The sequence below is a fragment of the Oenanthe melanoleuca genome, chromosome 1, assembly GCF_029582105.1.
Source record: "Oenanthe melanoleuca isolate GR-GAL-2019-014 chromosome 1, OMel1.0, whole genome shotgun sequence".
NCBI lineage: Eukaryota > Metazoa > Chordata > Aves > Passeriformes > Muscicapidae > Oenanthe > Oenanthe melanoleuca.
Window position 1 is genome coordinate 25,573,719 of NC_079333.1, and position 15,429 is coordinate 25,589,147.

At 43.8% G+C, this 15,429-nt stretch overlaps 1 protein-coding gene across 1 annotated transcript; it reads left to right on the top strand.

Moving 5' to 3' along the window:
* The first annotated feature begins 5,632 nt into the window (after positions 1-5,632).
* Positions 5,633-14,086, top strand: TENT5C (terminal nucleotidyltransferase 5C). The gene is made up of 2 exons (XM_056499783.1): positions 5,633-5,665; positions 8,251-14,086. The coding sequence occupies exon 2, from the start codon at positions 8,282-8,284 to the stop codon at positions 9,455-9,457; it is 1,176 nt and encodes a 391-aa protein (XP_056355758.1). The 5' UTR covers positions 5,633-5,665; positions 8,251-8,281; the 3' UTR covers positions 9,458-14,086.
* Positions 14,087-15,429: the final 1,343 nt, after the last annotated feature.

A 15,429-nucleotide genomic window follows, 5' to 3' on the forward strand; every position in this document is an offset into this window, starting at 1 on the left:
TACTGTGGAGCAGCTGTCGTCCTGCAGGAGGGATGGGCCACCACGGAGATGCTGTTGAGGATGCTATCCACCAGACACTTCCTCACTAGTGCCAGCAGACAGCATGTACCAGTTGCCAGTCTTGCTGGGAGATGGGCAGTGGGACAGCAGCTTCCAGAGCTGTGGAGTTTCCATGTTGTCCACTGATCAGACTGAGATGACTCTTTGTAATTGAGATGGGCTCCAAGGTTTCCAAGGGTGCAAGGTGCTCAAAGTTTGCTGCTATCCTGCCTCACCTCCCATGCTTGCCCTAGTGCCTGTGTGATTGTGTGATTGTACAGCAGTCCAGCTGGCAAGCTGCTCTAGGGAAAGGCAGATCCCCTCTTTGGACGGATCAGTTCTAAATTGCATAAATGTGACCTAGAGGGTGTGCCTGTGTATCTGAGTATGAGGAGTTTCTGACAGCTCTCATTTAGATTATTTTAAGCTACATAAATGTGCAAAATGTCTTCTTCCAGTTGCCACTGCCACCAGCAAGAAACAAAAGGTTTACTGAAATAGCATTTTAAAATGCAGACAACTTTCCAGTAACAGCAGGGGGAAAAAAAGCATACTGAAAAGAAAGACAGGTGGATATTAAAACCATTAAAAAAAACCCTGTGTATGGACCTTGTGAAAACAGATAACAATTGTAGCAAACTACCATGGGGAAAAAACAGATTATTCATTTCTTGAGTGATCTGAAAAAAAGTCTGCAGACAATTGCAAGTTACTGAAGGGGCTGTGAGTTTTACAGCAGGGTTATATTATCCAGGTATTATGTGAATACTAAGGAGTGGCTACTAATCTCTGTTAACCTTCAAATCTGTGAATATGCAGGGGAAAACAGTACTGTATGCAACTTAAACCAAGCAGGGCTTGATGAAAGATCCCAAGAGGCTAGTCTAGTGGTAATGTTAGCACTGCAGCCCTCCACACTGCTTTCTAAAGCTGTAGATAATGAGTGAATGTGAAAAAGATGTGATTTCAAACTGGAAAGCAGTACTGGGGCTAAGTACAAAGTCCTTGGGGCAGATCCCACAGACAGCTCGGTACCTAATATCTTCACATGACCAAAACTGCACTAGCTAAACCTCACTGTTTCTCTCCACCCCCATTTTACTGTATTTGCCACCTGCAGCCTGAGGCAGCGTGTCCTGAATTTGCTCATGACTCCCAAATTAGAGTAAATATCTTTTTCAGTCTGTTTAGCAAACACTTGTTCTCCCCCCACCTCCGCCTCCCCCCATCATCTTCTCCTCTACCACCGAAAATTGTGATGTTCTCCCCAAGGTTCCAGGAAACCGTGTGACTAATTAGGCAGCTGGGGTGAGCTCAGGTGCAAAGAAAAAGCCAGTCAGATGATGGGCTGCTGCCTCCTCTCCAGCAAGCGCATTCCATCTCTGCGTGTGTCTGTCCTGCTGCTTCCTAAGGGAAAGGAAAATGCCAGGCTTCTCTGGGCTGCCTGCTCTGGATCCTCACAGCACAACCAGACTGGCAAAACTGATTTTCCTGCTGTGGAAGCTAAAGCATGGGGGCCTGGGCTTAACACTCTCTTCCCTCCTAGAAGAATTTGTCTGCATCTTTCATCGCACAGCAGGGTGGCTCTGTTCCTTCGGGCTTTTGGGTAGTTTGGGCCCTGTCTATCAGAGGATTTGAGAGAAGAGTCTGCAGCCCACACCTGGGTTGCCAGGAGTGGCACACAGCAAAATAGTGGTGACATCTTCAGAAAGCCATATGTGAGAGACAGCAGCTCTGGATTTCTGTGTCTTCCTCGCATCTAAATGCAGCAGGAACTTTGCACAGGTCCTGCCGGTGAAGGGGCCTGGTACCATTTCTTGCCTCTTGGGGAAAGGATGTTTTGCTGAGCTTGGAAGTCTGTGGGGGCTGGGAAGTCCTCCATGGCAGCATCCCATCCCTTAGAGCAGGGACTTTCCAGCAAACACAGTGCTTGTAGCAGCAAATTTAACTTCTGATTTTTGAAAGGCTGCTGTTCCCTACATAACTACACTCTGCGTGTCTGTATTCACGTGTTTACCTTTATCCATGTATCAGGAGGAAGAATTGCTTCATTTCCCAGCAGGAAACCTCAGACTTGCAGAGGCAGTTGGAGAAACAACAGAGAAAGAGGCTCACTCTTGATACTCTGCAGGAGGATTTCATCTTAGCCCTGCGTGGGTGGGATGTTCCTACCTGTCTCCACTCTCTCAGCATCTGCAGACATGCAGTAACTCCACATGTCAGACAAAAAAGAAGAGTTTTTCAACTGCAGATCTGATGCTCAATTACAGAATGGAGCCTGACAGCTACTACTGCTGGGTATTAATAACTCTGCTTCACTTCATGGCTTTAACAGCTGTAGCAACTAAGATTTATGATGACACATTGCGTTCAGCAATGCATCACATAAGGAAACTAATCTGACAGTGCCAGGTCACTGAGCTGACTTACAGGCTTTTAAGTGAGTTTCTTCTGCCACATTTGCTGCCCTATTTACTGGATAAAAATGAACAACTTGCACTGTTTTAATATAACTCCATACTTGCCTCTGTTTTGGCAGCTCACAGACTTTTTTCCCTTTGTCACACTGGCTTTCCAGGAGCCAGCTGATCCTTCTTCATTTGTTTGAAAACCTATTGAAACACATCCAGTGCTGTGTATCCTGAAGAAGGGTACAGGAGAGGGGAGGAGGGAGGAAGCTGGGAGGAAACACTGGAGCAACAGGCAGAGATGAGGGATGGAGCAGCTGTGGAAGAAGGGGGAGATGACAATTGTCCAAAAGCAAAGGGGCACAGTGGCTGTGAGTACTCACTGTCTTGTGGGAGGATTGTATCCCAGTCATTCTTGGAGAAAGTATGTCTTGCAAAGATTGGGATAATCCGTTTTTTCTCCCTAGACATAGAGTTAGAGTAGGAAGCAGGAAAGTCCTAAATAATTGCTAAACATTAAGATTGTACCCTGGAGCTGTGTCTGGGCATCTGTCAGCCACCTCAGCAGCCACAGCACCTAAGCAGTAGCCCATGATTTTTAATCTCTTGTCTCAGCAGCAGGCAGTATATTTCCATGTTTTCTATCCTCATGGCACCATAATCCACTGCACAGAGACAGGTGGGTGTGTAGCAGAAGGCAGCTTCTCCTCAGGGGTAGATGGGCTCATTCATTACTCGAAGATGCATTCCTCATTATCCCTGCAATTTACTTAGGAGCCTGGTCCAGCCGACTTCAATGGCATTTCCAATTCCCATCCCAAAGACCCTTTGTATGGTACCCATGAAAAGCAATTAAAAAGAACAAGATTATTGTCAGGAAGTTGAAGTTCACTGCAGAGAGTACTGTGCAGTGTACTGTTCCCTTGACAAATACTCAAGGTCTGCAAGTCAGAGGGTAAGGAAAACACCCTAAAATAGAGTGGATACCTCTTTGTGTTTACAAATGTTTTTGTGAAATAAAAACTTTTAAACAAATAATGTAAAGTGTGAACATTTGATTAATACTTTAACATCTGTAAGAGCAGTATGGGTTGCAGTTTATCTTTGTCTATATTGGTATCTAATAAATATTCCCAATAGAAAATATCTCTTAATAAGTACTTCAGTTGCTCCCCATGTGGCAACAGAAAATATACTGCCCAAAATCATCAGTTGTGTCAAAAGGCAATACTATTTGAGGCAGAAATCTTGCTGAAAAATATTCTTAAGAGGTGAGATCATTCACTATTTTAATCTCCAGGTGAGATATTTCCTTACAAGTGGTTACAAGAGGCTTCTTTTATTTGTGCTACTACTGCTCTTTGAGTTCCCTATTTCTCTTTCAAAATTTAGAAACAGAGGGAGAAAGCGTTGAGAGAGATCTGGATGCTCATGTTGAGCTCCATACCACCATGTATTTTCTTCCTAGCTTCATCTTAAACCTAGTTTTATTCCCTTCCCTCCTGCAAGGTTCTAAAATCATTATTATCTCATTGGACAACAAGATGGTAACTTGCCTCAAATCTAATTATTGTGTCAATGTTATCCTTTAATTTAAATAGGTAATTTTGTTTCCTGTTATTTATCCCAGTGGGGAAATATTGGAGTAAAAGTAATAATTATCTAACCCATCCCTATTCCTGCTCAGCTTTGGCTTTGTCGGTGAAACAAGGCAGGTCTGTTGTGTTTGCTAGGCAAAAAGGAACTTTCCAATTTCCTCATTCAAGGCCAGCTCTTCTCCATATGTGTGCAGGTTTTAGTTCATCTTTCTTGACTGTGTATGGCCAAACAGTATAACAGATGTAGTGGTGATTTTTTTCCAATGTTTTCTAAGTACTTTTTAAACTTCTACTAGGATTACATCAGATGGCCTATCCTAGATTGTGTTGATTTTTCCCCTCATTTCTATTGATTCGTGATTATCCTAACAAAAGGCAGATACCTCTGTATTTGATGAAACATAGTGTTCTCAGCAGAAATTGTAATTTTGAAATTTTGCCCCCAGAACTCACAATCTCACACCCTGCACTATTAACCACCAGCTGATTTTTATGACATTGCATCTCCAAGTTGATTCCTATCCAGTCATTCCATCATCCTTGTTCGTGTGCACAGAGCCTCCCACAGCCCATCAGCCACAGTTTCCAGTAGCACGCTGTTTCAACGCTGCTGTAACATCCTTATAGGTTCTGGCTGAGTGCCTAGTTTGGCTGTTTCCAGTCGAGCATCACAGAGAACTTTTTGGCAGAGCTGGACGTCTGAGATCTCTTCTGACTACTGTTCTGTCTGGGACAAGGTGCCTTCAGGAAAGTCCTGTTGTATTTCAGTCAGCTCCTCATTGTAGCCCAGAAATTTACAGAATCACAGAAACAATTAGGTTGGAAAAGACCTCTGAGATCGTCGAGTCCATGACCAAACACCACCATGGCAAGTAGATAATGGCACTGAGTGGCCTATCCAGTCTTCCTTTAAACAACTCCAGAGATGGTGACTCCATCATCTCCCTGGGCAGTCCATTCCAGTGAGTAATCTCCCTTTCAGTGAAGAATTTCTTCCTAATGTCCAACCTCAACCTGCCACAGCTTAAGACTGCCACAGCTTAAAACTGTCGTCTCTGTCGACTGTCTCTTGTTGCCTGGGAGAAGAGATTGATCGCCACCCGGCTACATCCTGCTTTCAGGCAGTTGTAGAGAGCAATACGGTCTCCCCTGAACCTCCTCTTCTCCGGACTAAACAACCCCATCTCCTTCAGCCGCTCATCATGGGACTTGTGCTCCAGATCCTTCACCAACTCCGTTGCTCATCCTTGGAGTCGCTCCAGCCCCTCAACGTCCTTCCTGACCTGAGGGGCCCTTTGAAAAGTTTGTATTTATATGGGAGTGGGGAGCGGGAAGCGGCCGCTGGGCGCTGTGTGTGGAGTTGGCGGGGCGAGCCCCCGAGGTGGCGGGCGAGGGCTCCAGGGCACGGGCGGCCCCCCCGTCCGCTGCCCGGGCCGAGCACCCGGCGGCCGGACCGCCGGCCCAGTGTCGCCCCCGCTGCGGCGGGAGGGCCGGGCCGGGTCGGGTCGGGCGGGGCCGGGGCGGGGCGGGGCGGGGTGGTGGTGAAGGGCCATAAAGGGCGGTCGCGGGCAGTAGCGAGGCTGGCGCGGCTGGTCGGGGTGAGTGAGCGGCGGGGTCGAGGTGAGCGGCGGGGCCGGGGCTCCTCTCCCCTCTCCGGGGCTGAGCCGGCGGGACGGGCGGCCGGGCTCTCCTGGGAGCAGGCGCTCGGCAGCGCTTCTGTCATGGCTGTGGGTGGTGGAGGCGGCGTAACGCTGGTTCCCCGCTGCGGATTCCCCGCTGCGGATTCTGCTGGGCTCGCTGAGAGGATGAGCGTCCCACGGAGGGAGGGAGCCCGACCTCCCGCCCTCAGTGCCGCTGGCTCTGCGGGGACAGGCTCGTGGACTTTTTTGGGTGTTGTGTCAAATTATATGTCTTATAGGAGAAAGTTGCTGCTGCAGGATAACGCACCTAGTCGTGACCAAGGTGAAGGTGTGTAGTCCTCGCTCTTTTTTACCTCTGATTTGAGCGTTGTATTCAATGCTCTTTGCACTCGGTATTAAAGATGGCTTAGTGTCTCCTACCTCCGTAGTGGTTTTCTTCCCAAGGAGTGAGCATCTTCAAGTGTCAGATCTAGTGAAGGGAATGGCTGGCAGTGAAGCAAGAGACATGGGAGCTGCTAGCATCCCAAATACGCTGGAGTTGCTAGGAGTCTGTTGTCACTAACATAACTCTTCCCGTGTAGGCAAACACAAGTGATTTAGGGGTAGGAAGCTCTGGAGGTTGACAGCCTGAGAATTAAACTCTTCACTGAACTGGAAATGAAATACTTCATCTTCCTCACCCTGAGGGCAGCAATGTGTGTTATTCTCCTAGGTGAGGGTCACCAAGGGGAACCGAATGTGTGTGGTGAGGTTGGAAGCACTGGTCCAAGTCCTTTCTGGCTGAGTGAGCTGCGTGTGTTGTCTTGGTTGCAGAGGGAGCTACAAATGAGAAGGGAGAGAGGGAGTAGTTTCAGAGGTAGTAGCTGAAAGCACTTGCAGCTTCAGTTAGAAGTCATGGGAAGACTCTTGTCCTTTAGTAATTTGAAAGTTTTAATGGAAATATAGTGAGTTTACAAAGGAAATACACTTTAATGCGCTTGAACTGCCTGAGAGCAACTGCTGGCAGGCTTGATGCTTTTGTGTTTTTGCTGTGTTGGAGCATTAAGGATCGAGCTTGAAGAACCTCTTGTTTTTCCTGGATTAATCATCTTGCAGACCACAGGTTTGTTTTGTGCCTGGTGGTGCTGATGTGGTCCATGGCAGCATAGTTCGTAATGCAGCAGCTCGTGCTCAAGGACAGAAGCTACTTCCCCAGAAGCATTTTAACCTCACAGTGTACTTGCTCGAGGATTTGACTCTCTTCATCTGAAGAGGTGGCAGGTCAAATGAGTTGCTCAAAAATGAAAAGCTGGAAAAGGGGAGGTCTGAGATTACAATAGCTGGTGTTTGAAACTCTTTGTAACTTTACAATGTTCCATGCACTGTGCTGTTGCACGGTAGGAGACTATAGGGTTTGGTTTTCATTCTCGGTAGGCAAGAGTTAATTTGCTTAAGTTTGACTAGTCTGACCTGCAGCTGCAGTTTTCAGGAGTACTTGGGACAGGAGAAGATGAGGCCTCAGTCTGTAGCTGTCAGGAAGCACTTGGCTACACAGAAGCCTGGAACACTTAGAAAAGGGTATTAGCACCAGTTTGAGGTTCATGACTGTAGAACATCTGTAAAGTATATACATGCTACAAAAGGTAGGTGACTTAGGGTGTCTTGTCACAGCTAATCAGATCATTTTCTTATGCTTAAAATGTTCAGACAAGGCTGTGACTAAGTCTGGTTAGTGAGATTCTGAGTGTTAAGAGTAACATGAATTTGACATGCATCATCTGAATTTATCACAGATGCTACAAGCTTGTTTGCCCTTCACAAATGAGCAGAACTTGGGGCAAGTATGAATATCTCCAGGAAGGTAGTTTGGTTAGGCAGTGTCTCTGAAGAAGGGTAAGGAGTTGCTTACAAAGACCAGAGTGCCCATTGAATGCTTTTATCTGACTTTGCAGCTGAAATTCTGTCCAGGATGTTGAAGAACTGCAGTTTTTTGTAGGAACAAGATGACTTGGCCTTTATCCTGTGGGTGAAAGATGCTGGATTGTTCAGAACGGAAAGAGTTCTATGAAAAGGAAGAAATCTTGTATCTCTGGCATAATTTAAGAGCTATCAGTGGATGTCTAAGCCCTCAAACTAGCACCTGAGGGTCTTTTACAGTTGTATTAGTTTGAGACAGCAGTTTGGGCAGCAGTTTTATATGCATCATGAAGCAGCTTCAAAGCCTAACTCTCATAAGTGCTTTGCAGCTCACCTCTCTTCATCTGATGCTGGTGATGACTTTAGCCTTAGGTAAAGCTTGTGTCATCTTTGGTAATTCCCATTTGACACAAACTACTTTCCTGAAGTAACTCTACCTCACCAAAAAAAAAGAACAATGACTGCTAATATTTTTATTTGTTTTTTTGCACCAATAGAAAAGCTGTGTCTCATTTCAAGTGAAAGGATTGCTCATAATCATTAATATGCTGAGTTATTTCTTTCTTGTTTGTGTCTGTGTGAATGGGGCAGAAATGGAGCTTAGGAATAGATCTAGGAAGCACAAACAAAAGCTCTGACTTGTCTTTTTCTTCTTATATTCTATCTCAGTACAGTTCCTTTGAAGAAGAAAAGCCCTAAGATGGCAGGCAAAGGAAGTAGCAGAGCAAACTCCATGTCCTGCAGTGTACTGAACTGGGAGCAGGTCAGCCGTCTGCACGCAGTTCTTACAGAGGTGGTTCCGATCCACGGGCGGGGGAACTTCCCGACACTGAAGATAACTCTGAAGGACATTGTTCAGACGGTTCGGAGCCAGCTGAGCCAAGCAGGCATTGTGGTCCAGGATGTCCGTCTGAATGGCTCTGCAGCTGGTCATGTCCTGGTCAAGGATAATGGGTTGGGATGCAAAGACCTGGATCTCATTTTTCAAGTTTCTCTTCCAAGTGAGGTAGAATTTCAGTTAGTTCGAGATGTGGTCTTGTGGTCCCTCTTGAATTTCCTGCCAGAAGGAGTAAGCAAGCTGAAAATCAGTCCTGTTACACTGAAGGAAGCCTACATCCAGAAGCTGGTCAAAGTGCACACGGAGACTGACCGTTGGAGCTTGATATCGCTTTCCAACAAGCATGGCAAAAACATCGAGCTTAAGTTTGTAGACTGCATTCGACGGCAGTTTGAGTTCAGTGTGGACTCGTTCCAGATCATTCTGGACTCCATGCTCTTTTATTATGACTACTCAGAAACCCCTATGTCAGAGCACTTCCATCCAACTGTGATTGGAGAGAGCATGTATGGAGACTTTGAAGCAGCTTTTGATCACCTCCAGAACAAGCTGATAGCTACAAAAAATCCTGAAGAGATCAGAGGTGGTGGACTACTGAAGTACAGTAGCCTCTTAGTACGAGATTTCAGGCCCATGAATAAGGATGAGATCAAAACATTGGAGCGCTACATGTGCTCCCGATTCTTCATAGACTTCCCAGACATCCTGGATCAGCAGCGCAAGCTGGAGACCTACCTCCAGAACCACTTCTCCAAAGAAGAGAAGAGCAAGTACGACTACCTCATGATTCTGCGCAGGGTGGTGAATGAGAGCACTGTCTGCCTCATGGGACATGAGCGAAGGCAGACTCTCAATTTAATTTCTCTGCTGGCACTCAAGGTACTGGCAGAACAGAATGTCATCCCTAACGCCACTAATGTAACCTGTTACTACCAGCCAGCACCTTATGTCAGTGATGCAAACTTCAGCAACTACTACCTTGCAAGTGCCCCTGTGCTGTACAGCCAGTCCTACCCCACTTGGTTGCCGTGCAATTGATTGCTTCCCTCAAGGGCTCCTGGGTGGGGGCTACTGAAAGCCATGATGCACAGTGTAAATGTAAACAAGTAATAATGTCAGTTGGATGTTCTCTAATGGAAACATGACTGTGTCAGACTATCCATTTCCTGGTGTGCAGTGGGATTATGCAACCAGGTGACCTGTTATGAACCTTTCAGTGTATTTCTACAAATGCCAAAAAGCCTTATTACCTCTTTGTCGGGGAGAAGAGAACCAGCAGCAAAACATTAAGGGGAGTGGTTAAGAAACTGTACTAGCTCTGGAAGTGGCTGTTAATATGTGGTCTAAGGTAAACTGGGTTGGTTAATCAACTGTAAAATGCCTTAAGCAGAAGCTGCTCCTGGAGTAGTGGCAAAACTCTTTCTATTCCCTAACCTCATTACTCTTCCTCAGTCCAAGTTCTGGCCAAATTTCTCTTGAACTAATTGTGCCAAGACTGGGCTCATATTATGCTTGGGCTGCTTTTACTTAGTGACTATGTAGAACTGGTAACAATATGGATATTGTCTGTCTTGTAGAGGACATAAATGTTGCTTCCTGTAGTGCCTATGGATATGTGGTCCTAGCTTGAGTTCAAGATTAATTTCTTGGAAGTTGAAGATAGTTTAGTAAGTCTATTTATAAAGCATAATCTGGTTAAATTTTTCTTGACTACAAAACTTGGAAGGTGACATTTTTAAAAACACACCAAAACACAATCTAAAACTTGGTAATGTGAAAAGTCCTTGAATTGAGGAATTGAAGCTTTAAATAGAATTGGAGACACAGTTTGAACACTTAACTTAGAAAAATATTTTTGAGTTCAGCATCAAGCATCCTGACTGTCCTTCTAAACAATTTTGGTACAGTTGGAAAGCAGCACAGCTCTTACTTTGGGGTTTGACCAGATTTTCTTCCTCATGGGTCCACAGTAAAACCAACAAGAATCCTAAACAGAAATCCCAAGCCACTATAAGTTGCAGGATTATGTGCACTCCTGCCTCAGTACAAATTCTAGAAGTGCCTCCTAAAATGAATTTCTTATTGTACAACTTCAGACAGGTCCTGAAGCTTTGTCTTCCTGTCACCACTGAAGGGTTGAGCTTACTGGGTTATCAGTATCACCAGGTCTCTGTATGAGATGGCATTTTAAATGGCTAGGGTAAAATTCTTCCTTTTTACTGGTCTTAACCCTCACTTGAAGAGATGTAAAAGCCCTAAGCAGAGCTCTCCACAGAACCTGTATGTATTGAAAGTCTGGGCCTGGGTTCAGAATAGTCTCTGGGAGAGTTTACATTTTCTTGGAGGTACAGGGGGCTGATCTTCCTGAAGGGTGTATGCTGAACTTGCTGCTTTTGAGACTCCTGGGCTTTACAAGAAAGGTTAAAAATTCCTCAGTTATTTATATAGTGGTATTATTAACTGGATGATTTTCATGGAACTGTAATAGTAAAATACATATAGGCATGATCATGAGTTTCTTTTGTTTAACCAGAGATGTAGACTAGAAAGGCAAATCTTAGAACTGTTTATTATGTGCTGCTGCAATGTTCAAGAATGCTTGTTCACTGAATCTTTTTGATTACTATGACTATTTATTACTGTTTCTGCAAGCTTGTAAGACCAAAGCGCCTGATCCAGCAAAAGATTAAGGCTTAGAAAATAAAGAAGAAAGCAGGTGGAAGACCAATGTTTGTTTGCTATTCAAGGTGGAAAACAGCAGCAGTGCTGTGCTTAAATGACAGTAAAAATTTCCTGCTCGTCATAAGACCAACAAGTTCTTTCTGCTTTTTATAACTTCTTGAAGACTGTCTCAACAGAGCAGTGGGGCTACTTCTCTGTTCAGATTTAGCTGAAGACAGGGAGGGATGCAATCTACAAAGTGGACAGTGTGTAGCCAAGGAGGCTTTAGCTTAATTTCCTGAACAGTTTTGATAGCAACTTTGGTAGCAAAAAGACAAGTTAATTGGTGGATTATATTGGGATGTTTTTTTTCATGAAAGGCTTCCTGATTAGTCAGCAAAAGTGGCTAAACTTGAAAGCAAACCTGGCCTTTTTAATGAACTGTGGCTTGGACTTGGTGTGGTTTACAGACAAGACATCTATCATCTAAGATCTTGACTTTTAAAAAACTAACATGATGCCAGTGTTGTCATATGTGTTAAACTTAGTGCAAGTTTACTGCTGGAATGCAATCCTAGGCAAGAATAAGTCCTGTATGAAAAGCAATACTTGGCCTCATATAGAGTGTCACTAGAAAGAAGACTTGAGAGTTTGCAATTACTATAATCTCTTGCATAGATGTGTTTGCAGCCAACCTCTGCTATGACCATTGCAGAAGTGAACCATTGCCTAGAGGGGCTTAGACTCAGGTGTCTGCCTTCTATGATGTCACGGCTGATCTTTAGGAACTTTTTTTGTGCATTGCCCATGTGGAAGAAGTGGTGAGATTCTTGGTAAGAAGTCCTCACAAGCTGGAAACACAGACTTTGTTTATTAGTCTTTAATGCCTTGGCTGCTGAGCATCAGGCCAGGTGCATCTTCTGGAAAAAGAAATGCTAGAGAAGGAAAAAAGGCTGAGTTTCCTGCCATAAGTATTGTGCTTTTGCTGATGTAACTTGATGCTGAGGCCTCTGAGGAAGCTCCACATTGAATTGCTCCTCTCTGAACAGCTGAATGCCTGGGTTTGAGCTTTGCAGGATTCTTGTGTTCGCTGTCTGGCTGTTAAGATGCTCTGGCACATGGGAAATTCTAATGCTTTGTAACCCATCTCTGATACCAAGATACTTAGATACTCTCAAGTGGTTAAATTGTATCCTGAAGCTGCACACTACCTGCTGCTCTGACCTTGGAGTACTTGGCATTGCTGAGGCACTGCTTGTCTCATTGCCTTCAAAATAATCCTGGCTTGGCAGGTAACGCTGGTGTACTCGGTAGCTTTTCATCACTGTGCTGCAAGCAGCCTACCCCTTTCTGTTCTGGGTTGTCCCGGCAGCTTGATGGTGTGAGTGGCAGTGGCTTAATTTGCTGTGAGTTAGCTGGTTTGAGTTCAAAGCAAGGGATGATTTGAGAACGAGCACTAGGTAAAAGTGATGACCCTATGCCAAGTCTAGCATTCCTGCTTGATTCAGTCACCTCTCAGTGCTAGTAATGCCTCTGCAAACCTGTTCTTACCTCTTGTATGTCATGTGGAGGCTAGAGAGAAACTACTGTACTTCAGGCTGTTACCTGATAGGTTCCCTCTGGGCAGTGGCATTTAAACAAAGCTGCAGTAACACTCAGTGCTTTGTTCCTCAGGATCAAGTTTCTACTAACTAGACTGTGGTATAAAATAACTGTTTTCTTCATGTAGCTTATAAGACAAAGCCAGTCTGAGGTTAAGCAGCTGTTGGCAGCACTTACTGCCAAGTTCCCCTTGACTTGCAGCTTATTGTTGTGACTTCCTCACTGTAAGATAGACCTTTTTATTTGCTAGAGATGCTACTAAGGAGACATGGTAGAAGACTGTGTTTTAGTCACTTTGCTAAAATCCTTATGCTGACCCATGGCCATTGTGACAAGTTGTAAGCTAAAGCATAGTTCATGCTTACTCTGCTAAAGATTTAATTATTGCTGTGTTTGCCCTCAGCTCAGTCAGCCAATCATTAATCTGGGGGTTTACGAATACTGCTTGTTTCTGAATAACCATTTATCAAAAATCCTCATGCATTCACATAAATCACCTCCTACTACACTAAGCAGTATTTAAATCTAGTCCAAATACCTAAAGCTTTTGATTGAAACTCAAAGATCCATATTTTGGTCTTGAGTTCTGGGGTTAAGCATTTGGTATGTGCCTAGGCTTTGTGGGTTTCTGATTCCTAGAATAACCACTGATGTTGATAGTGATCTCTGCTTGTCTCTAAATGAGTAGTTGGGAAAAGGCCTCTTAGAAGAGAATCTGGACAAACTGACTTAGTTCTAAACTGTCAGTGTACTGATGGTACTTGTTTCCTATTCCTCTCACTCAGTCAGGATTCTGTAACTCATAAGTGTGAGAATGAACAGTAAGGGGACCACAGCCACCAGCAGCTTGGTCTAATTTGGGCGTTGAGAGAGCCAAATGAATAATAAAACTTCTAGCCCTCACATCTAAGTCTTACTAAATTGTTTATTGAATACAGTTAAGTGTACTTCATAAATGTTCTTTATTTTCAGTGAAGCTAGATATAGAGTGGGACATTCATTTACAGTAGAAACTTTGGGGGGAATAGTTGGAACACTCTGGTTTTTCTCACTAAAATGTCTGGATTGGGCTTGTGTCTGAATAAAACAGCACTTCCCATTGAAATTTAGAATTCCTTTTTTCCTGTCTTTATCTTATTTTTTTACTATTAAAAGATGCCACCTATTGAAAAACCTGTCTCTTATCTCTTTGGAAGAAGTGAGTTTGGGTTTTTTTTTATTTCTCTCACCTCCCTCTTACAGCTGGCAAAGCAGGGTACTAGAAATATTTGGATTTGTGATAAGCCCAAATGTGAGATTGGTCACAGTAACTTTGTCTACTGTTCTACTGTATTCATTTGTCATCCTTGGAAACTGGGTTTTGGACCTTAATGATGCTGAAATTCTTGTGCTAATAAACTTATGCTAAACAACCTTGGCCTCAAGCTATTTTTGCATCTAAATAATGCTGACAAAGTATCTGTAGACTTATTGACTGGTGGGTGTGCAGGTGCACTTGAGGTGATTAATAGTGTGGGGTACACAGTAATGCTTGCTTTAGATGTTATTCAAGGTACATTTTTTTTATATCTGCCTCAACTTATTGAAGATGAGTCAGTTAAGTAAGACATTAATCTCTCACTTTCATTATCGAGACGGCTTCTAGAGAACCATTTTTTCCCTTTCATCTGGTCCTGCTCTAGAACAAAGAATAAATGCTCTTTAAAAAGAGCATGTGCTTGCTTCTAATCCCCTCCAGAGCTCAAACTCTAGCCCCGGTTAAGTATTGCTGGAGAAATTCCAGTCTCCAGGACCTTGTAACACCTGCAGTGGACACTTCTGTGGAACTTAGAGGCAGTGTAATCCCATGGAAGTAATCATGAACCTTGTGTAGTCCCTTTTCCAGATCTGATTGCTTCCCTATGAACTTAAATAGAGGACTGATAATGCAGCTGGGCAGTACCAACTATCTGCTTGTCAACTGAAACTTTCTTACCTTAACTCCTGTCTGTCACACTATGAAAGCTTCAGAGTTATTTTGGGTACCACCCTTATGTTTTTAGAATACCAAGCTCAGCCTTGCAGGATGATAGTGTAACAACAAAACTTGTGCTTAGGCAAGTGCTGCCAGAGTACTCTGTATGTTCCATATAAAGCTTATATAGTGGTAAACATTCAGAGAACTAAAGAAAGATGTTTTTGTTCTATAGCAGTTGTATTGTTAGTGAAAATAAGTATCCTGTTCTGATGTATCTGCTAGAACTCTGCCTTCTGCATGCTGTGCAAGATGAGCTCAGTCATGTCACGGGCTGTGAGGCATTAGAGACATGGTATTCCATATTATTGTCATTCTCTTGTCAGCTGTACTTATTTTCTCCTTCCTTCTGTGATGGAATACTTAATATTTTTGAAATCAGAGAATTCAAAGTGCCATTACAGAGAGAGTAGTTGGTCCTGTGAGAGGAAAAAAAAAATCTGTGCATTTTTTCTTATTTAATATTGCTTATTATATATTAGTATATTTAGTTCATCAATACTTTAAATACCTGCACTAGCTATTTTCAGCAATAGAACAGCATTTTTATTTATCCAGCTTGAATATGGGTATAAAACATAGCAGTTGTGTTTTGCTGCAGTAGCACTGTTGTGATCTGTTCTGTTTCATCTCAACAAATTCCATTGCCTATAGGCAAGACTGCCCAGCCAAGGGAGTACTTAGCCTGCCAAACCTTAGGGATTTTCCTCCTAGGAAAGGGTTGAGTTATCAT